Source organism: Notamacropus eugenii, chromosome 2, assembly GCF_028372415.1.
Source record: "Notamacropus eugenii isolate mMacEug1 chromosome 2, mMacEug1.pri_v2, whole genome shotgun sequence".
Classification (NCBI taxonomy): Eukaryota; Metazoa; Chordata; class Mammalia; order Diprotodontia; family Macropodidae; genus Notamacropus; species Notamacropus eugenii.
In genome coordinates this window covers 478,452,627-478,470,994 of record NC_092873.1, presented here as the reverse complement: position 1 = coordinate 478,470,994, position 18,368 = coordinate 478,452,627, and the positions used below count along the sequence as shown (strand labels likewise).

The following is an 18,368-nucleotide window of genomic DNA, read 5'->3' as shown; positions in this document are numbered from 1 at the left end:
GTGATTAGTTAAAGGAATAAAGATGCTTCCATTTAGACAAAGAAGACAGTTGTGGGGCACAGTAAATTGATTGCTTTCTTAAAGTGTTGTAATGGTTACCTAGTGGATGAGTTCTCAGTCCCTATAATTCAAGCTGTAGAATGTAAAACAAAAGAAAAAGGTAACCCCTCTAGGCAGTGAGTCTGTCACTGGAAATTTCCAAGCAGAGACTAAATGGCTGCTTGTTTGGAGTGGGGTAGAGTTGGGAACTGCTCTCTGTGGCCTCTGGGGTCTCTTTCAAAGATTTCATGATTCTGTGAATTAGGATATTTATTATTGAGTTGTCTCAATTAAGCTCATAACTCATTTAAGCCATTCTATTTCTTTAGGGACATGCTAAGGAAATTATAGATGAATTTTTCATTTTTGAAAGTTAAGTCTCAGTGCTGCTGTATTATGTGACCTGAATTCTCCCACTGCTTTGTTTTGTTTTGGAAGTAGGGCAGATGAGTATAGTGAGTTAATAAAAGGGAATTTTCATTACATAAGAAAATCTTAAATCTCTGTTATGACTTCTACATATAGAAAATGTGCTTAGAAGAAACAAATACTGTTAAAGCATAACCTGGGCTTGTTAAGCAAAATGGCATCAATAATATACCTTTGCGCTCAGTCTTAATGTTGGTGAAAACTTTTTCAGAAGTATTACAAGTTGGGGAAAACTGATAGGTGTATTTTTTTTTCAGAAAGGGAGAAAATGGAAGAAATAAGGAAAATTTAGTTTTCTTTCATGTTTTCAAGTTAAAAGGGCAGTGTGTATTTTCTCATAATCAAATGATGAATACTTTTTTTTAGAGACTTGACAACAGTGTAAAGCATTGTCAAGCATAAAGAAAAAGTCAGTTGTAGGTAGCTGTCCTTGGCTATTTCTTGAGTCCTTCTAGTTCTTATCTCTACGTCTTCTGAGAGTCTGAGGGTGAAGATGAATTGAGCAGCTGATGTTTTGGGGAAAATTGCATATAAAGAAGTGCGTCTGAATCCTAGTGCCTGTGATCCTTAGACATATGACTTGCTCTTTCTTGGTCTTAGTTTCTTCATCCATAAAATTATGGGATTACTCTACTGAATGATCTCGTATCTCTTACACCCAATAACTCTTTTTGTGATTATATGTGTCAATAGAGCAGGCTCAACTAAATGGAAAAGCTGAGTATGAGGAACCAAAATATCTGTTGTGCTTGTGCTTTGTGGTAATTCTTGAACTTATATGTGACTCAGAGGGTCATTTTTTTAGCTATGTTCTAGAAACACAATTTCTGTTGACTTTTTAAAAACAAAATAATCTTGGTATTATGTTCAACTGTTAGGTACATTAATTTACTCAGAATGTTATTTGACAACCTTTTCCCAACATTGCTCTCTTGAAAGTAGTAATAGAGTTTACTTCTAATTTTATCCATAGAAGTAGGGGACAAAATGGTGTCACTATTTGGAGACTAACCTAATAATTCATCCCCAGCAGCCTTGACACCTGAAAAGCAGAAATGGAAAGAAAATGCTAAAAATGAATTTGCTAAAGGCAGTTTTCCCACTAATTAGTGTTAGTACCCTAAAATATAGGGTTTTTTGGTTCTTGGCTCTTCTTCTGACCTTCCAGAGTTGGATCATTTTTCATCTTCAGTTATTCCATCTTTGGAGTTGTGATACTAAGCTCCTCATAGATTAAAAGCTACAGTTTTAGATCTTATTCATTAATGTCTTTTAAGTGTTTTAAGCTCCTTAAGTGGAAAAAAAAGTCATAAATTTGTTATCATGAGACAAGATACACACCTCACAACCATGAAACCTAATTAATTTTGTTGTTTTTTTTTTTAAGAGAGGAGAAGCTTCTTGGTTGTATTACTATGTTAATCTTTGCAATATATGTTAGTAGTTATCACAAAGGCAAACTTGCTGCAAGACATATGTAAAAGTATATCAGATTTGTTTATCTATATTCCTAGTGAAGTTCTGTTTCTTAATATGATTCTTCATCATAAAAGGGATGTCTTACAAGCAGTGTTTTATTTTCTCTCTGAACATCCACTTGCTCATTCCTTTTGGCTTTGAAGTGAAACAGATCAGTTTCTACCTTTAAGAGTAGTCAGCTTTTAAATTGCTTTGAGGAAGAATTCCATGCTTTGATGTACTACTTAATGACAAGTTGATAAATTGGTACACACACACACACGCGTGTGTGTGTGTGTTCATGTGTGTTTATGTAAAGATAATTTCTCCATATAAATACAGACATATGTAAGAGATTTTTATAGAGAGAGAATTTCTTTATAGAGAGAGATCTGTAAGTACACACGTACAGATACATACCAATCACCTTCATGCTAGGTCATTCACATCACAGATATTTCCATAATATGAAGAACTATAATTCCTTGCATGATCAAGTCCCTGGGGAAAGTAAATCATGATTGGAATTATACATTTTTCATTTACCAAAAGAAATACAATCTTAAGACAAATGGGAGTTTAGAAATGGTAGTGTTCAATAAATGTTCTTCCTTTTCTTCTTTAATAGCATACTACTTTTGAAATCTTTTCTCAAGTTCAAAACCTCTTAATTTGAAAGGACAGTCACATAATTTTATAGCATTTGCTTATTAGTAAAATTTTGTCAGTACCTTAATAGCTTCTTTCTAATGCTCTTGCATGTTTGTAGTTTACTAATTCTGATCAATTCAGTGCTAAAACTACTATAATTAGAATATTGTTATACAATTGTTCTTATCTCAACTAAAGCATAAAAACACATAGTTAATGAATAGAATTTATATTAAAGAACCAGTATCTTCTTCCATTGACTGTCAGTTTATTTTGTTCAGTTCCTTAGGGTCCAAATGCCATGATCTGCTGCATGTGGCTCCTTTTTGAGTAGCTGGGAATTTGGTACCCAAGTCTAAAGGTAGAATTTGACCCAGAGCAATTTCTAAATACCAATAGTTTTATATCTTTAGAAAATTTCCACCATAGTAACCGACTAGGACAACTCCTCTCACACTTTAATTTGGGGCCATAAGAAATGTGAAAAGGAAGTGTCAGTAAGACAGCCTCATTTAATAAATATAAGCTCTTAAGAAATGCTCTCTTTTTATTGAAGTTGAAGAAATCTTTTCAAACATTGTCACACACCATTTTCAGATAGTGAAAAGCTGAGCCCCAGACCAGGGACAGGTGAGCCCGTTTTAAGTTTACACTACAGCACAGAAGGAACAACCACGAGCACAATAAAACTGGACTTCACAGATGAGTGGTAAGTTTAACTTTTAAAAAAATGTTCTGTCATTCTGAAGAATTGTTTCTAAAATTGACTTTCAAAATTGTTTTTGTTTTGTTTTCCCTTATTACTGCATAAGAACCTCATTTTCTAGCATTATCTGGGAAGTAGGTATTTTAAGTAAAATTTTCAGGCATCTGCAGCTTATTATTTACATGCTAGAACATTTTCATTTTGACCATTTTTGATGGAAATATTTTTCAGTTAACCTAATCTTAATAAGTCATTTGCCACTTAGCAACTGACAGTGTCTTCTTGTATCCTACAAAGTGTGAGCTCCTCAACATGGTAGCATTCAAGGTGTTTCATAATATTGGCCCCAACTCTTTTTCCAGAATTATCTCACAATATTCCTGCCATAGTCAGTATCACTTACCTCAATATTCCTTAAGCATGTCCAATAATTTCCTGCCTTTGTACCTTTGCTCAGCCTGTTCTCTCAACCTAAAATTCCTTCCCTCCCCAAATACATACTTGTCAAAATCACACCATACCTAGCTAAAATGCTACCTCCTTTATGGAGCTGTCTGGAATTCTTGTAATCAGATGTTATTTTTCTTCCCATAACTATCCATTGTACTTTTTTGTGCCTTTTTAATGACATTTTTAATAGCTTATCTTGTGCTATGTAATTATTTCTTTTGCCCCTTCTACCTGACGAGAAACTCCTTGAGGACAGGAATCCCACCTTACTCATATTTGTATACTTAACGGTGCCTGCCACAATACCTTTCAAATAAAGTGCTGAACACGTATTCAATTGTATTTAAGTATTTTGAACAACAGTGATTGTACTATGGCATAATATAGTTACTATGATGGAGAAGTTTCTCTCAAAGGCTATGCAGGGGAGCACAAGCTCTGGCAGGTCCTACCAAATGGGAAGGCCTTCCAGTACTGGCCAAATGCTACCCTGAATGTCTTTTGTCCAGGGACTACCCTACCCAAGTTCAGAGAGGCTTCTCATCAGATTGACCACAGGTCAATGAATTTTTCAGCCACAGCGACTCACAGACTATCTTCTAAAAGATGCAAGAGTTGAAATCTTCATCAATGAGAGGGGAAAATATACCTTCACTGACAAATCTTTGAAATTTTTGACATATTTAATGAAGGAATAATTCTGGTATTCAACTTTAAGGAAGAAAAGAAGCTTCCTAGATGTGACCAAAGAAAGATCAGCGATAATAGTATAAGATTCCTTTAGCTGCCACATTCTTGTGCAGCTCTAAATTCCCTCCTTTAAAATTTTCAAATAGTTTATGATGACATAGATATTGACCATTTCTAGAGATTCCATATTTCTTCACCTCAGAATTTTCTCTCTGGATTTTTAAGTCAATGGTTTGGATAATGCAGGCAGGGTTCTCGCCAGAGCGCCACTGTATCACTTAGCTAGACAGTCTTCAGGTTTTCTACTATATCATGGTGTAGCAACAGAAGACGTTATTTTATTCTGTGTCAGCGGCCTGTCCATGGGCTTTTAAGGTCTAGTGTATGTGCATGTACATGCATAAGCTCCTGTGATAAAAGATGTTAAAATCCAGTATTAATGAAAATTTTTTAAACAACTCCTCTTAGGTTCTTATGACATTTTTAAATGTATTTAAGCTAGTGTGAAAGTCATGACTCTTGATCTTTAAACCTAGATTGTAACTCAGAATGTTTTTATTCTAGTTGCTTTTCTGTATTTTATGCCATCATCTTTACCTTGGTATCAGTTAATGAAAAGAGTTGATTTCTTATTTAAAAAAATCACTTAACTTCTGGGTCATGTGATCGAGATGAGGGGCTAGACATTTTATTTGGCCCTTACAACTTTTCAAAACTCTGCAGAATGGGAGTTAGATGATGAATAGATAAAGCAATTTGAGCTATCTCCATAATAGAGGATACTAAAGGGAAAAGAAAGGGAAAGATTTTTTTTTTCAGAGTTAGGAGAAAGTACTGATGAATGCTCTTGTGGAGGAAGAAAGATGTTCTGTAAGGGCAGATGGGTACCTTGTAGGAGGTGTGGTAAGGTACAACAGAAAAAAAGTGTCAGGGGATAAAATGTACAAAGCAATAACTTAGAAACTTTTTTAGCAGAGGGAACCCAAAATAGGTAACCTTAAAAGCTTTAATTTCTTAAGTAATATGGGGCTTAACAGTATTAGTGCCATGAATTAGAGAATAAATATCTAGAGGGCAAGAAATCCTTCTTAGGAAAAGACACAGAAGATAAAAATATAAGGGGATTTTATTTGACTCCAAAAAGAGAGGAGGCATTAAATCACTACAGATAAAAGAAAAAAAGAAAAAGGAGTTAATGAGTAAGTTCAACAAATCTAGGGGAAAGAATAAGAAAGGGGACTGAGGGGGAGGGAAGAGAGCCTGTGGGCGCAGGGTTGCTTTAAAATACATTAAGATAAAATAATTTGAAGAAACAAAATACCATCTTTACAGGTGGGGGGGGTCCTATTTTGGAGAGAAAAAAATGTTAGAGACACATGGAGAAGAATATAAACCCAACTCATCACTTTAAATATGAATGCATTAAATAATCCATTAAGTTGAAAAAGAGTGGCAGGTAGAATAACGAAACCAAACCAACAATGTGATGCTTACAAGAAACACATCTGTAAAGCAAAGACATGCAAACAAAGAACTGGAGCTTATTATTCATCAGGTGAATCCTGAAAAATATGAGTTACAATCATGCAGTCAACAAAGTAAAAACAAATATTCACAAAATAAAAAGGAATTAACAAGGAAACTACATTTTGCCAAAAGGAATTATAGACAACAAGCCAATATCAATATTAAACTTACTTGCTCCAGATGCTTAGCATTTAAATTCATAAAAGAAAAATCAGCTTGAGCAACAAAAAGACTCACTGTCCCTCTCTCAGCTTTGGATAAGTCTAACAGAAAGATAAAAGGCAAAAATAAAATTGGGCAATTTACTGGAGACTCTCGAACTAAAAGACTTATAGTGACTTCTAAATGAAACTGTAAAAAATTTTTTTTTCAACATCACATTGCAAGTAAATGTAAAAAGGCAGAAATAATAAACATGTCATTTGTATGCCATAGCAAAATAAAAATAATAATAATAAGTTCAGGAAGCACAAATAAAAGACACATACCCGAATGAAAACTTAAAAATGAAAATCCTCAATAATGAGTGGGTCAAAGAACAAATCAGAAACAATAACTAGATGAAAGAAAATTACAGTGATGAAACAAAATACTGAAATATTTGTGACACAGCTAAAGGAGTCCTTAAGGAAAAATCATATCCCTACAAACATATATTATCAGTGTAGAAAAAAGAAAAGAATTAAAGAATTTAAAAATTAGGAAGTTAACAAATAAGCAAACCTAAAATAAGCGTAAAAGAGGAGTTATTAAAAATTAGACAGGAAAGAGATAAACTGGAAACAAAAACCTCTAGAAATGATAAAACTAAAAGCTGTTTCTATGAAAAGGATAACAAAATTAATAAAGCTTTAGCTAGTCTGATTAAAAGGCAGAAAATCAAATCGACAAAATAGCAAATGAACAAGGTGAAATCACAACAAAACCAGACATAATAAAAATAAATATCAGAATTACTGAAGAAAAATCCTGACCTTGATGGATTTATGAGACAATTCTATTAAACTTTTAAAAAAACAGTTAGTAATAATTCTGCCCAAATTATTCTAAAACAAAAATCCTGCCAGATTCCTTTTATGCGACAGTATGTAGTCCTAAAACCTAAACCAGGAAGGGATAAATACAGGAGAACCATAGACCAATATGATTAAGGAATACCAACTGAAATATTTTTAAATAAATGTTGTCAGACTATAGAGACTTTTCATGACCAAGATGGATTTATATGTCAAGAATGAATGAAAAGATGGTTCAGTTAAAAATAAAAACATCCAAAACCACAGGATTATCTCCCTAGTAGATGCAGAAAAGGTCTTTGATAAAGTTCAGTCCTTATTTATGTTGAAAACCCCATCTATAAGGCTTTGAGGGACCTCTTTTTAATATTATGAAAAGTATTTCTAACACCAAGAGCAAGCACCTTATATATATTGTGTATATATTAGAACCTTTCTAAGTAATTATAGGAGGAAAACAAAGATATCCACTCTTTGTGATTGAATATATATACATATTTTGTGTGCTTTGAAAATTGGTCCTCAGATATTTTATGCATTTTGTAGTTAATTGGAATGGAATTTCCTTTCTTACTATTGTCTTGATAAAGTAATAGCAGGCCATTTGAAAAAAAATAAAATATCTAGATCCTCAAAGGAAATAATGAAAAGAGGTAGAGGTTAAGGGGAAATAGCACTTCCAGACCTCAAACTGTAGTATAAAACAGTAGTTATCAAAATCATCTGATACGGGTTAAAATTGGAGAGGTAGATCAATGGAACAGACTTGACAAGGGAGAATCAGAAACAATGGAACTTAATAACCCAGTGTTCAATAAACCAGAAAATAGGAATTATTTAGGAAAAAAACTCCTTATTTTCATAAAAACTTCTGAGAACCTGGAAAGCCATCTGGCAGAAATTAGGATTAGATCAACACCTTATACCATATTCCACATAAGAATATGTGACCTTAATATTAAAAACCATACTGCAAAAAACTAGAAGAAAAGGAGATCATATGCTTTCTAAGCTCTGAGTACAATAATTGATGCCCAAATTGATGACTCAGGTCACCAAGAAAAGGTTAAATTATATTGAACATATTTAAAGCCAAAAGAAGTATTGAATATTTTAAGAAAGATTCCATTAAAAACAAAGTAACCAAAATTTTGACACTTAAACAAGTAAACTTCCTATATGTGCAAAATTCATTTATGAATTTTGAATATATGAATTTATTTATGAATTACCTTAGTAATAATACTAATTGTGTAAGTGATGCCTTGAAATTATTTCCAAAATCATTTTCTTATTTCTCTTCATGCTGAGCTGTTGGTTAGCCTAGATTTGAGAATAACACACAGCATTGATTTCCCAAAGGGAAAAGCTCAGAAGTGTCTGATAATGGAGGAAACATTCCCAAATTTTAGTTTACAAGAGTCAGAAATTGAAAGCTAATAGCCCTCCCCAGGTAATAATAGAAGCCTACACTCAGGGAGGTTAGAAAGGGTACTACATCAACAGCACGTGATGTGCATGGAATATCTTGGACTCTTTCTTGATTTGTAAATGCCCTAAAATAGGAAGGACACTAAAGGATACTGTGAAATGAATCATAAAAGTGATGTGCAGACGTGATTGACACCTGAGTATTTGACTTAGATCTCTAATTCAGCTTAATATTTGGAGGAGGGTTCTTCATTAATATAGACATAACACATTAACTTTGACATTGAAAATCTTTTGTACAACAGCTTGACAAAAAATTAAAACAACAGTTTTGTACTAAGATATATGTTCTTTAGTTGTCTTTAAGATCATTGTGCTGTTTTTGTCCATTCACATTGATTCCCCAACATAGGAAAAAATTTCTGTATCTTATCCATTATCAAATTATTTTGGAATATTTCATTTTATTCTCAAGCATAATGTGGCTCCCTTAATACCAGATGTAGAACAAGAATATTTGTAATAAAATAGTGAACCTTATCCTCTCCTTCCCTAAAAGTATGATGAAGTTACAACTCAAATGCTTGGTGTAGTCCGGGTTGTCACATCTCAAGATAAACGTAGTCAAGTTGGAGGAGGGTCCTGAGAAGGGCACTTACGTCAAGGGCTTCTGTGCCCAGATTGACTCAAAACAGTGGGACTCTTCAGCCTAGAACAGCAAAGACTGATCAGGTGTGATTTTTAGTCTGTAACATCAAAGGAATAATGCATAGGTTGAACCGTTTGCCAGGGGCAGGAAAAGGGAGAAAAATGATACAATTGTTTTATGTACAAATTCAGTAAAGATGCATCTAGGCATTAATACCAATAAAAACACAAGAACTAGTATTTGATTCTTTTTTTAAAACAGGTTCCAGGAATGTAGTCATCCAAATTCGACAGGGGAGTTAGTTACAGGGGGAAGGGAATATTATGATAACTTATGTTATTTCTTGTTGCTATTGGCTTAGATCATAGAATTTAGTCTCAAAAGTAAGTTTGGAAAATTTACCCTTTATAAACCCAGTTTAAAAATGGAGTCTTTTTTTGCAGTTATAGTCCACACCTCTGGTTTCGCTTGTCACTTGCATTAAAAATGATTCTAAAAGTACCCCATACTTTATAAACCCATTCCTTTGAGTCACTCATGGTTTCTTCTGGGGGCAGGAGCAGCACCGCCTCAAGTTCTAGAGGAAGTGGGAGCCACAGCAAACCGGAGGAACAGGATGCGTCTCGAGGCCTCTCAAGCCCCTCACAGACACAGACGCAGCCACAACCACAGCCTCCAGGCGCTGAAGCCAGTAAGAATTGTTTTCTGTTGTCCTAAAAGTTTTCAGCGAAGTCATAGAGTGGGGAAGTTGGGCCTCAAGTCATTTGGTCATACCTGAGGTTGAGGGAAAGCAGACTCACAACTTCTGAGACTTCTCCCATCTGCCCAGGTCCTTTCTTGCTTAGAGGAGAGGAGGAACACCGAGGTGCAGAGTGTTTGTAGGGCTGGAGATAGACTAAAATGTCATTGGGAAGTGCTGATCAGCATAAATAAAAATACAGCAGACCTTAGATTATGTTACTTTATGCTTTTCTAAGTTAATGTGAGTTTGGATCCATCGAATTAGCCCCTGTAGCTGTTGGTGGCTGTCTAAGGGTATGCTGTGGTGGCAAGAATATACATGATTCCTGCAAGTTACCCACATTGGAGAGCCTGATGATCTGGAGGCACACCATCTCCCTCTGTTGTCACGCTATCAGTTATTGCTGACTGTATGTGACAGCCTGTTCAAGACTGCTGGTAACACCTTCATTCTTACCATAAATTCCAGTAAGTATTGTCTTTGTCATAGAGGGAACCAAACTGTCCTTCCTTTTGGTCCCACTATTAGGTAATAATTTTACTACTTCTGGACCTGTTTTTCAGTAAATACTTTTTCTACTTTTTAAAGTAATAATTGGTAGATTCATGATGTCATCAGTTTCAGGAAAATTTCCACTGATCTATATTGGATTCCCCCATCCAACCTACAATTTTTCCCTGTGTTTCCTTATGAATAAGCCATATCAAACCTATACAACATTCTGGAACCTTTCTTTTGTTCTTTTAGTAATAATAATTTACATTTGTGTAACATTTTATCATCTACAGAGCACCTTGCTCACAACCTTGTGAGGCAGGCAAATGATAATGCATCCCATTTTGTAGGTTCAGTTAACAAAGCTTAGTTCCATTACATGAATTACTCTGGCTGCTCATCTATGGTTTCTTATTCTTCCTAAGTGACCAGCCCACATCCTTTTCCAAGCATATGCGTCCTCAAAAACATTTTATTCTGCTGCTGTCACACAAATTGTCATTGGTAACATGTTGCAGCCTACTTATACACCCACGATGCAAATTTCCATTGCCCTTTCGGTTGTTTATAATTTGAATTATTCTGAGATTGTGGAGTTCCATGAGTCATAGCCATGAAGAATCATACCCTCAGTAGAAGAGAAAGAGAGACAAAGAGACAATGGTGCAGTAGAAAGTATGAGGAACATAGCATTAGAGGAGACCTAGGTTTAAACAGAGGATCTCACCCCAATTAGCTGTAGAACCTAAACAAATCATTTCTTTTCTGGGGGTGTTAGGTGGGGTGAGATGTGTGTGTGTGTGTGTGTGTGTGTGTGTGTGTGTGTGTGTGTGCCCTTAGTAATAACTCTACTCTCTACCTCATAGTCACTTCAGGAAAAGTACTTAAATCCAAAAATACTAAATAAATATGACTACCCTTACTTTTCACCAGAAAATTCCTTTGTTTGGACTTTATAGAAGTTGTCTTTAAATAAATTACGGTGTGATCTAGGAAGAATGCCTGCGAAAGCCTCCTGATCGCTCTTCATCAGGGCTCCTTAACATCTGCATAGACCCTTCTCACATCAAGTGAGAAAGGGAACAAAATGAGATCAAACAGTTATAACTGTTGCACCATGTATATAGTTATGACTCAGGTGTGTACATTTCTTTTGAAAAATGTCCATGATTGTAAGTTTCAAGTTAATGGGGAGCTAAAAAACCCAGAACCTCCTAGTATATCCCATTGGCTCTTATGTTACCAGTAATACTCAAATCATCAAGGATTTGTTAAGTATTTGCTCTGTACTGTGCTAGGTTTGGGAGACATAAAGATAAAATCGAAACTACATCTTACGTTTTATCAAGAGAAACAACACGGCCATTGCTCCTTGAGAACAAGGACTATCTGGCTTTTTCTGTTTGTTCCCCCAGTGCTTGGGATATAGTCAGTGCTTAATAAGTGTGTTTTCATTCATTCACTTCATTCAGGCATATACAAAACAAATGTAATTTAGGGGGAAAGTACCAGCACCCAGGGAAGGAGAGGGAAATCAGGACAGCTCTCCTGTAGGAGGTGGTGTTTGAGTTGAGCTTTGAAGGCAATTAGGATTGTGAGAGGTAAGGTTCAAGAGGGATTGTGTCAGTCATGGAGATGGGGGATGGGATGTTGGGCATGGAGAACAACTAGTAAGCCATCCAGTAGAATGTGAAAAGGGGTAATATACATTAGAGAGGTAATTTGGAGCCAGATTATAAAGGGCTTTAAATCCCAAGTCAGAATTTGTATTTTATCCTAAAGGTAATGGAGGCCACTGGAGTTTACTGAGCTGGGAAGTGAGATGGGCAGACCTATGCTTTAGGAGTACAAGCTTACCAGCTGCGTGGAGGACAAATTTGAGAGGGGAGAGACCAAGAAGGAGGCCATAGCACTAACCAGACAAGAGGTGACAAGGCTCTAAACCAGAGTGGTCACTGTGTGAGAGGAGAGTAGGGGAGATTGAAATATTGAAATATGCAAAAGGAGTTGGTAATATGTGAGTAGAACTCAGGACAGAGACTGGAATTAGACAGCTAGAGTTAGAAGTCACTTGTATAGGACTGATCATTGAACCCATGGGAGCATATCAGGTCACCTGCAGAGTGTAAAGAGAGAAGAGATGTGGGCCCAGGAGAAAGCCTTGTGCAACATTCACAGTGGGGTCGAAGAATATGGATCATGAACCAGCAGGGGAGACTGATGGTCAGACAGCTACAGGGAGAAGCAGGAGAAGGGGCATCCAGAAAGAGACTAGTCATGAGCCTCCCGTGCTATGGTGAGGCCAAGGAAGATAAAGATTGAGAAAAAGTCATCAGCCATCACTGATAACTTTGGAAGGAGCCATTTCATTGAGTCGTGAGGTCAAAGAAGTGAACAAAAGAGAATAGGTGGAGCCTGATTGGAGATGGCTTTTTTAAGGTGCTTGGCAGAGGAAGGGAAGAAAAATATGGGACAGTGGCAAGGGGAGAGGGAGGGAAGGGGGAAGAAGGAGAGCCCAGGAAGTGCTCAGTGAGGAAAGGTAGAGGAGATTGTGCTGTTTTTTAGATCTCATCTTCAAGGTGCTTTTATAAACATTTTGTTTGAGCTTCTCAATGACCCTTTGAGAAATTCAAGACTGAGGAGGTAGAACCTGGGGCTTAGAGACGCCCTGTGGTTTGGTGAAGGCCATATAGATTCTAAAGGACAGAATTAGAACTAGAATACGTATTGTCTTACTCAACATCCAGTAGAAGGCTACTATAGAAAGCCACTTAAGATTATACATATTTTTCTGGACCTTTTTCTAGAATCCAAGATAATCTCCAAAGTGTTAATGCAATTTTAATTTAGTAGCTCCACAACCACCCTGAATGCCCCTGATCTTGTGTGATCTCAGGAGCTAAGCAGTGTTGAGTCTACTTCAGACTTAGATGGGAGATTGTCTGGGAATACTGGGGCTTAATGGATAAAGTTCTGGACCTAGAGTCAGGAAGACCTAAGTTCAAATCTGGCCTCAGACACTTAGCAGCTGTGTGACCCTGAGCAAGTCACTTAACCTCTGTTTGCCTTAATTCACTGGAGAAGGAAAAAGCAAACCACTCCATTATCTTTGCCAAGAAAACCCCATGGACCGTTTTGGCAGATATGGTTCACAGGGTCACAGAGTCTAACACTACTGAGTGACTGGACAACAAGAAGTCGTTTTAAATCTGCATTGAGATTTGGGGATGTTCTACATTTCAATGAACATTGCTCTGAATTCCATTTCTAGCTAATTGGTGGGGTGTACCAGGAACATCTACCCAATTCAATGTAGCAAACATTAAATGTCTACAAGACACCACGTTAAATTTTTGAGATACAGAGACAAAAATGAAGACAACTTCAACCTTGTGGGGCTTCTATTTTATAGAGTAATTGGAGGTGAAAGGGAGGGAGCAGGAATACAGTATGTACCCAAAGCATACTCAGGTAAATAAATACAAAGTAGCTTGAAGGAAGGCACAGTAACCATTCCCTAAGGGAGGGAGCCATCACTGAAGTGGTGCAAGAGCATTTGAGAATCACCTAAGATGACTGACTGGTGAGCTGATGTCCATTTAAGAACCAGAAAGACTTTTTTCCCCAGATAAGCAAGTGAATCCCTGAAACAAAACTTCATGGTCACTGAGCCAGTATTAGGCAAAGTTTAGTGGTCTTTAAGCATAAGGAAAGAGGAAAAAAGCAAAATTGGAACAGAAAATTATGGAGGATAAACCTTAAAAAAGGCAGGGTTCAGAGGTTTAAAAAGTTGGTGCCTGCTTTTATAAACTACTTACAAATTAATGGTTAAATGTTTCCATTCCAGTAGCTCCTGAAGAGTCATCAGAGGAGACCACAAAGACTCAGGAATGCAAATACTCAGAAGAAACAGTTCAAAATCCCACAGATACAGGTAGGCTGCATTGTTCTTTTTAGACAATTGCCTCTCAATGGGGAATGAAAACTATAATTAGTACAAGTATTTTCGAAGCCAAAAGTTCTTTTCAAGAATATTTCAGGATAGATGGATTAACTGCGCTCTTCAAAAAGGAAGACTCAGAGTGATGAAAAGATGTATTCATTTTCAAATAATTTGGAATCCTAATAGATAAGTAATTAAATGATGTGTACCTTTTAACCCACTGATGTCACTACCTGGCATATACCCATGAAGGTGGAAAGACAAGGGGATGGCCCTATATATACAAAAGTAGCAATTTCTCTGGTAACAAAGAAATGGAAACAAAGTAAATGTCCATTGAAAATGTATATTTTCCATTACCATGACAACTTTGAAATCAGGTCAAATCATTAGTGATAGCTAAATGATTAACTGATCACACACCATTTTCTGATCACAATCAGATATAGTCTCTGAGCCTCTGGGATGCAGCTCAGAAGAAAAGAATGACCCCAACCTTGACAACTCTTGCAAAGTTCCAGAAGAATCTTCTCCAGAGGAAAAATGCCAGGAGCAGGACCCTTCAGATCAGTCCAGCCTGGAGGGACCTGCCCATGCAGAGGGCACACATGATGAGCCCCAGACCCAGACCGAACCCACAGGGTCGCTTATTCATGAAGAAACATTGACTCGGGGCTCCACTTTCCAAGAAACTGATGACAGTGACGATGAGCCAGTCCTAATCCCAGGTGCAAGATATCGAACAGGACCAGGGCATAGGTCAGTAATCAATTCAGTTTTGATTATATGCATGTCACTCATAGGCCATTATTTGAAACTCGATAGATCTTCTAAAATTATTGCAAAAGAGAGGTCTAAACTTCTTGATACTTGACTTGCTTTCCCCAAGAGGATACAGATTGCCTAATTAACATAAATCTCTATTTTCTTTTTAAAACTAAAAATGATTTATATACCATATTCTTTGGGGAAATATCTTTAAGAGGTGAGTAGAATTTTCTCATTGATGCAAAACTCTAGCCATGAGCCTGGGTCTAAGCTTAGACAGGAAAACAAAGGTAGACTGTGGCAGAGGGTTGGCTATGTAGAGCACTGAGCTTATATTTAGCTCATATTACAAGTGGAGTAGCCAACTTTGTAGAACACATCTGTCACCACATTTATACCACTTCTCGAGTGACTATTAATTGAGGAGACTTTGCATGTATTTTTCTGTATGAGTAACAGTATTTTTATCTCTAGTTCCTGTTGAACTCAGTGGCTCAATTTAGAAGCAGGGGAAATACTGCTCATTAACTGAAAACTTGTAAAGAAGGAATGAAATTACTGCAGTCCCTTTTCAGCACTCCTCACCTGCTAATTTAATGAGATCAGAAGGTTATGTTTTTGAAAGAACTTGTTGTTTTTCTCATTCTGTATTTGGTAGATCATTTAAATTTATCATTATCTTGCTCTTTTAGAAAAAAGCTTTTGCAGATAACACCATCCAAGCCAACATTTCTCTCCCCCTTCTTTCTCAAAGAAGTGAGTTTTCTCTTTCAGGTTGTAGTTTTAAGCAGCGATGAAATTTCATCAGTTCAAATGTCTAGGAGGAGCCTCCAGTTGAGTAAAATATTCAGACTTTTAACTCAACATGTAATGAAAAAAGTGACCTTTCATTGAGCACTTAATCCATTTCATTTTAATACTTAGCAGACATCATGAGGCTCCAAAATGGAAAGAGCCAGGGAAACAAGTTACAGCAGAAGCACCAGGAACCCAAGTTCCAAAAGACACCATACATTATTTTCCTTGGGGGTTCCTAAGAGGAAAAGAATTCTGGCCTCCCTTTGGTCATGGTTGAATAAAGTCTGGCTGGAGAGCACCAAGTATTTTCACACTAAGGATTTCTTCTTACCCCATGATCTGGCCTAGGCAGATTACTCATCATCCTCTTTATTGCCTCTCACTGGTGCTTAGCACCCACATTGCCACTTTTGTAGAGAAACAGCAATTCCCTTTTCTTTTCATATTTCGGCCTTCCTTAGCTAGTTGGCATCAGAGGAGGTTTCAAGGTGTACAAAGACTAAAACTGAAATTAATATTTTAAGAAATATTGATGGTTTCTAAAGATCAAATTAAAGAAACAGACTTTTAATATGGTTAACTTAAGTAAAAGAGAAAATCATGCAGTCAGACATCATCTAACAATAGGATCAAATCTTTAGAACTTAGCATGGAAATATGTTTTAAGGATCATTGTGTCCAGGGCTCTCATTTTATAGGTGAGGAAACAAGCCCCAAGAGGTTAAGTGACTTATCTGAGGTCACACAGAAACCAGATCTTTGGGTTCCCAGCCCATCATCTTTTGACCTTTTGACCATCTTTTGCTTCTGTATATATCACTAGTGTTCATTTATTAAAAGATCATTGATACTGATGGCCAAGGACTGATAACAAAGTTATGGCAAAAACAGATTTGAAATTCAGCATTTATGGTAGGTTATAGTATACATCCACTAAGTTTTTTTTTTTTAAATAAGTGTCTTTCTAACAGGTAAAAGTTATAGAATTGTAAAACTTTAAAGCTAGAAGGGACATTGGAGTCCATGTAGCCCAGCTCCCTCATTTTGAAGAAATAGTCCCAGAGAGATTGGACTTTTCCATGTTTACACGAGTGTGTGTAAATATGTATACACACAAGTATATATACACACTTGTATGTAAATGTTTGTTTGTATGTATATATTAAAAAAGACAAAGCTAAGGACTGAAATATCTAGATCTTCTGATTCTCAAACCCCTGCTTGCAAAAAATCACGTTAGTATCTTGCTAGTATTTCTAACACTTTTGCTAAGTCAGTTCTTCTCATTTTTATAGATGGGAATATTTAGGTACTAAAAAGTTACATAATTTGCTCAGCATAGTATAGCCAGGAAATGCTGATTTCTTAAGACTGGAATCTGATATCCAAAAGTAGAGTCTGGCAAGGCTGCCATAGCAGTCAGGAGACTTGGATGCTAGTCCCACCTCTTGCCTCTCTTAGGTTCCCTGGACTTTTAAGCTGCGAGCTAGGAGCCAGGTGTGTGGATAGAACTTTTATTCTCCCTCATTGCTGAGAGATGATTATTTCTCTTGTATTAATAACCAATTGTTGAATTGGAATTAAAGTTTTTACCCTTTTCCACTTCATCATTCAGAAATTAGCACATATAAGTTGTGTTCAGACAGCCTTTAAATTGCAGGGCTGATAATGAGAGGGAAAACTCAGATCTGTTCAAAAGGTAAAGATATTTTAGCTTTGATAAATTGATGGATTCTGGCCCATTGTGTTACTCAGATAGGTCTGGGTAAAAATGGATTCCCGTTTTGTCTAGATTACCCTAGACAGGATGTTATGAATATAGGTAAGTCTCTTTGACCAAAACTGAGTGATCAGAGTCACATTCTCCCAGACCCTAATTAGAATAAGCCCACCTCTCATTACACTATTCATTCTCATTGTTTGTTGACTAATCAAAATTGATTGCCACCCTCAGAAGAACACCCATTCTTCCAAAGGCATATAAGCATTGAGTGGATTCCATGAGGGGTCTTGGGCATTTGAGGGTGTAACTGACCCTTTTTATTAATTATTGTTAGCATGATTAATAAAATTATTCATTATCCAGAAACTATGTCTCTCAACTTTTCATTTGTCACACTGCTATACCAATGAAATCCTATGTTCACTCTCCAAAAACGGGAGCTTTCTGCCTCATTTTTGCACACCTTAAAGTTATTGAGTTTCCATCTGAGTACAGAGCAGCTCCAGGAAATTCTCTTCTTTCATTTATCATTCTTGTTCAAAGCTTCCCTCCTCAATGTCTATAGCGCCTCTATTATAGGGCACCTAGAGCCCTTACACACAGGTACATCAGTATATGGTGAGTCATTATTGACATGATTCTCTAAACTAGGGACAATTTTGGATTATTCTGTGCTTGAACAGACTCACCTTCTCATACCTCAGTTCATGCACATGTACCAGGATAGATTCAAGACTGGCCCTAAATTTAGTCATTCTCTGCGGGCAGGGAGTTACCTTTCTGGTTGCTCTCTGATGCCAGGTCACCCTCTCAGGTGAAGGCTCCAAAACTTTATTGATTCTCTAAGAGAATG

At 36.5% G+C, this 18,368-nt stretch overlaps 1 protein-coding gene across 10 annotated transcripts in view; it reads left to right on the top strand.

Annotated features, from left to right (window-relative positions):
• DCAF6 (DDB1 and CUL4 associated factor 6) overlaps nt 1-18,368 on the top strand; it is a 160,891-nt gene that overhangs the window by 117,759 nt on the left and 24,764 nt on the right. For 7 of the 10 annotated variants that reach the window (XM_072648733.1, XM_072648732.1, XM_072648731.1 and 4 more), the window contains 4 exons: nt 3,175-3,286; nt 9,604-9,737; nt 14,131-14,217; nt 14,670-14,985. In XM_072648733.1, the coding sequence (XP_072504834.1) occupies nt 3,175-3,286; nt 9,604-9,737; nt 14,131-14,217; nt 14,670-14,985 (649 nt within the window). The remainder of the gene's footprint in view (nt 1-3,174; nt 3,287-9,603; nt 9,738-14,130; nt 14,218-14,669; nt 14,986-18,368) is intronic. The other 3 variants (XM_072648734.1, XM_072648729.1, XM_072648727.1) reach the window with 1 other exon arrangement.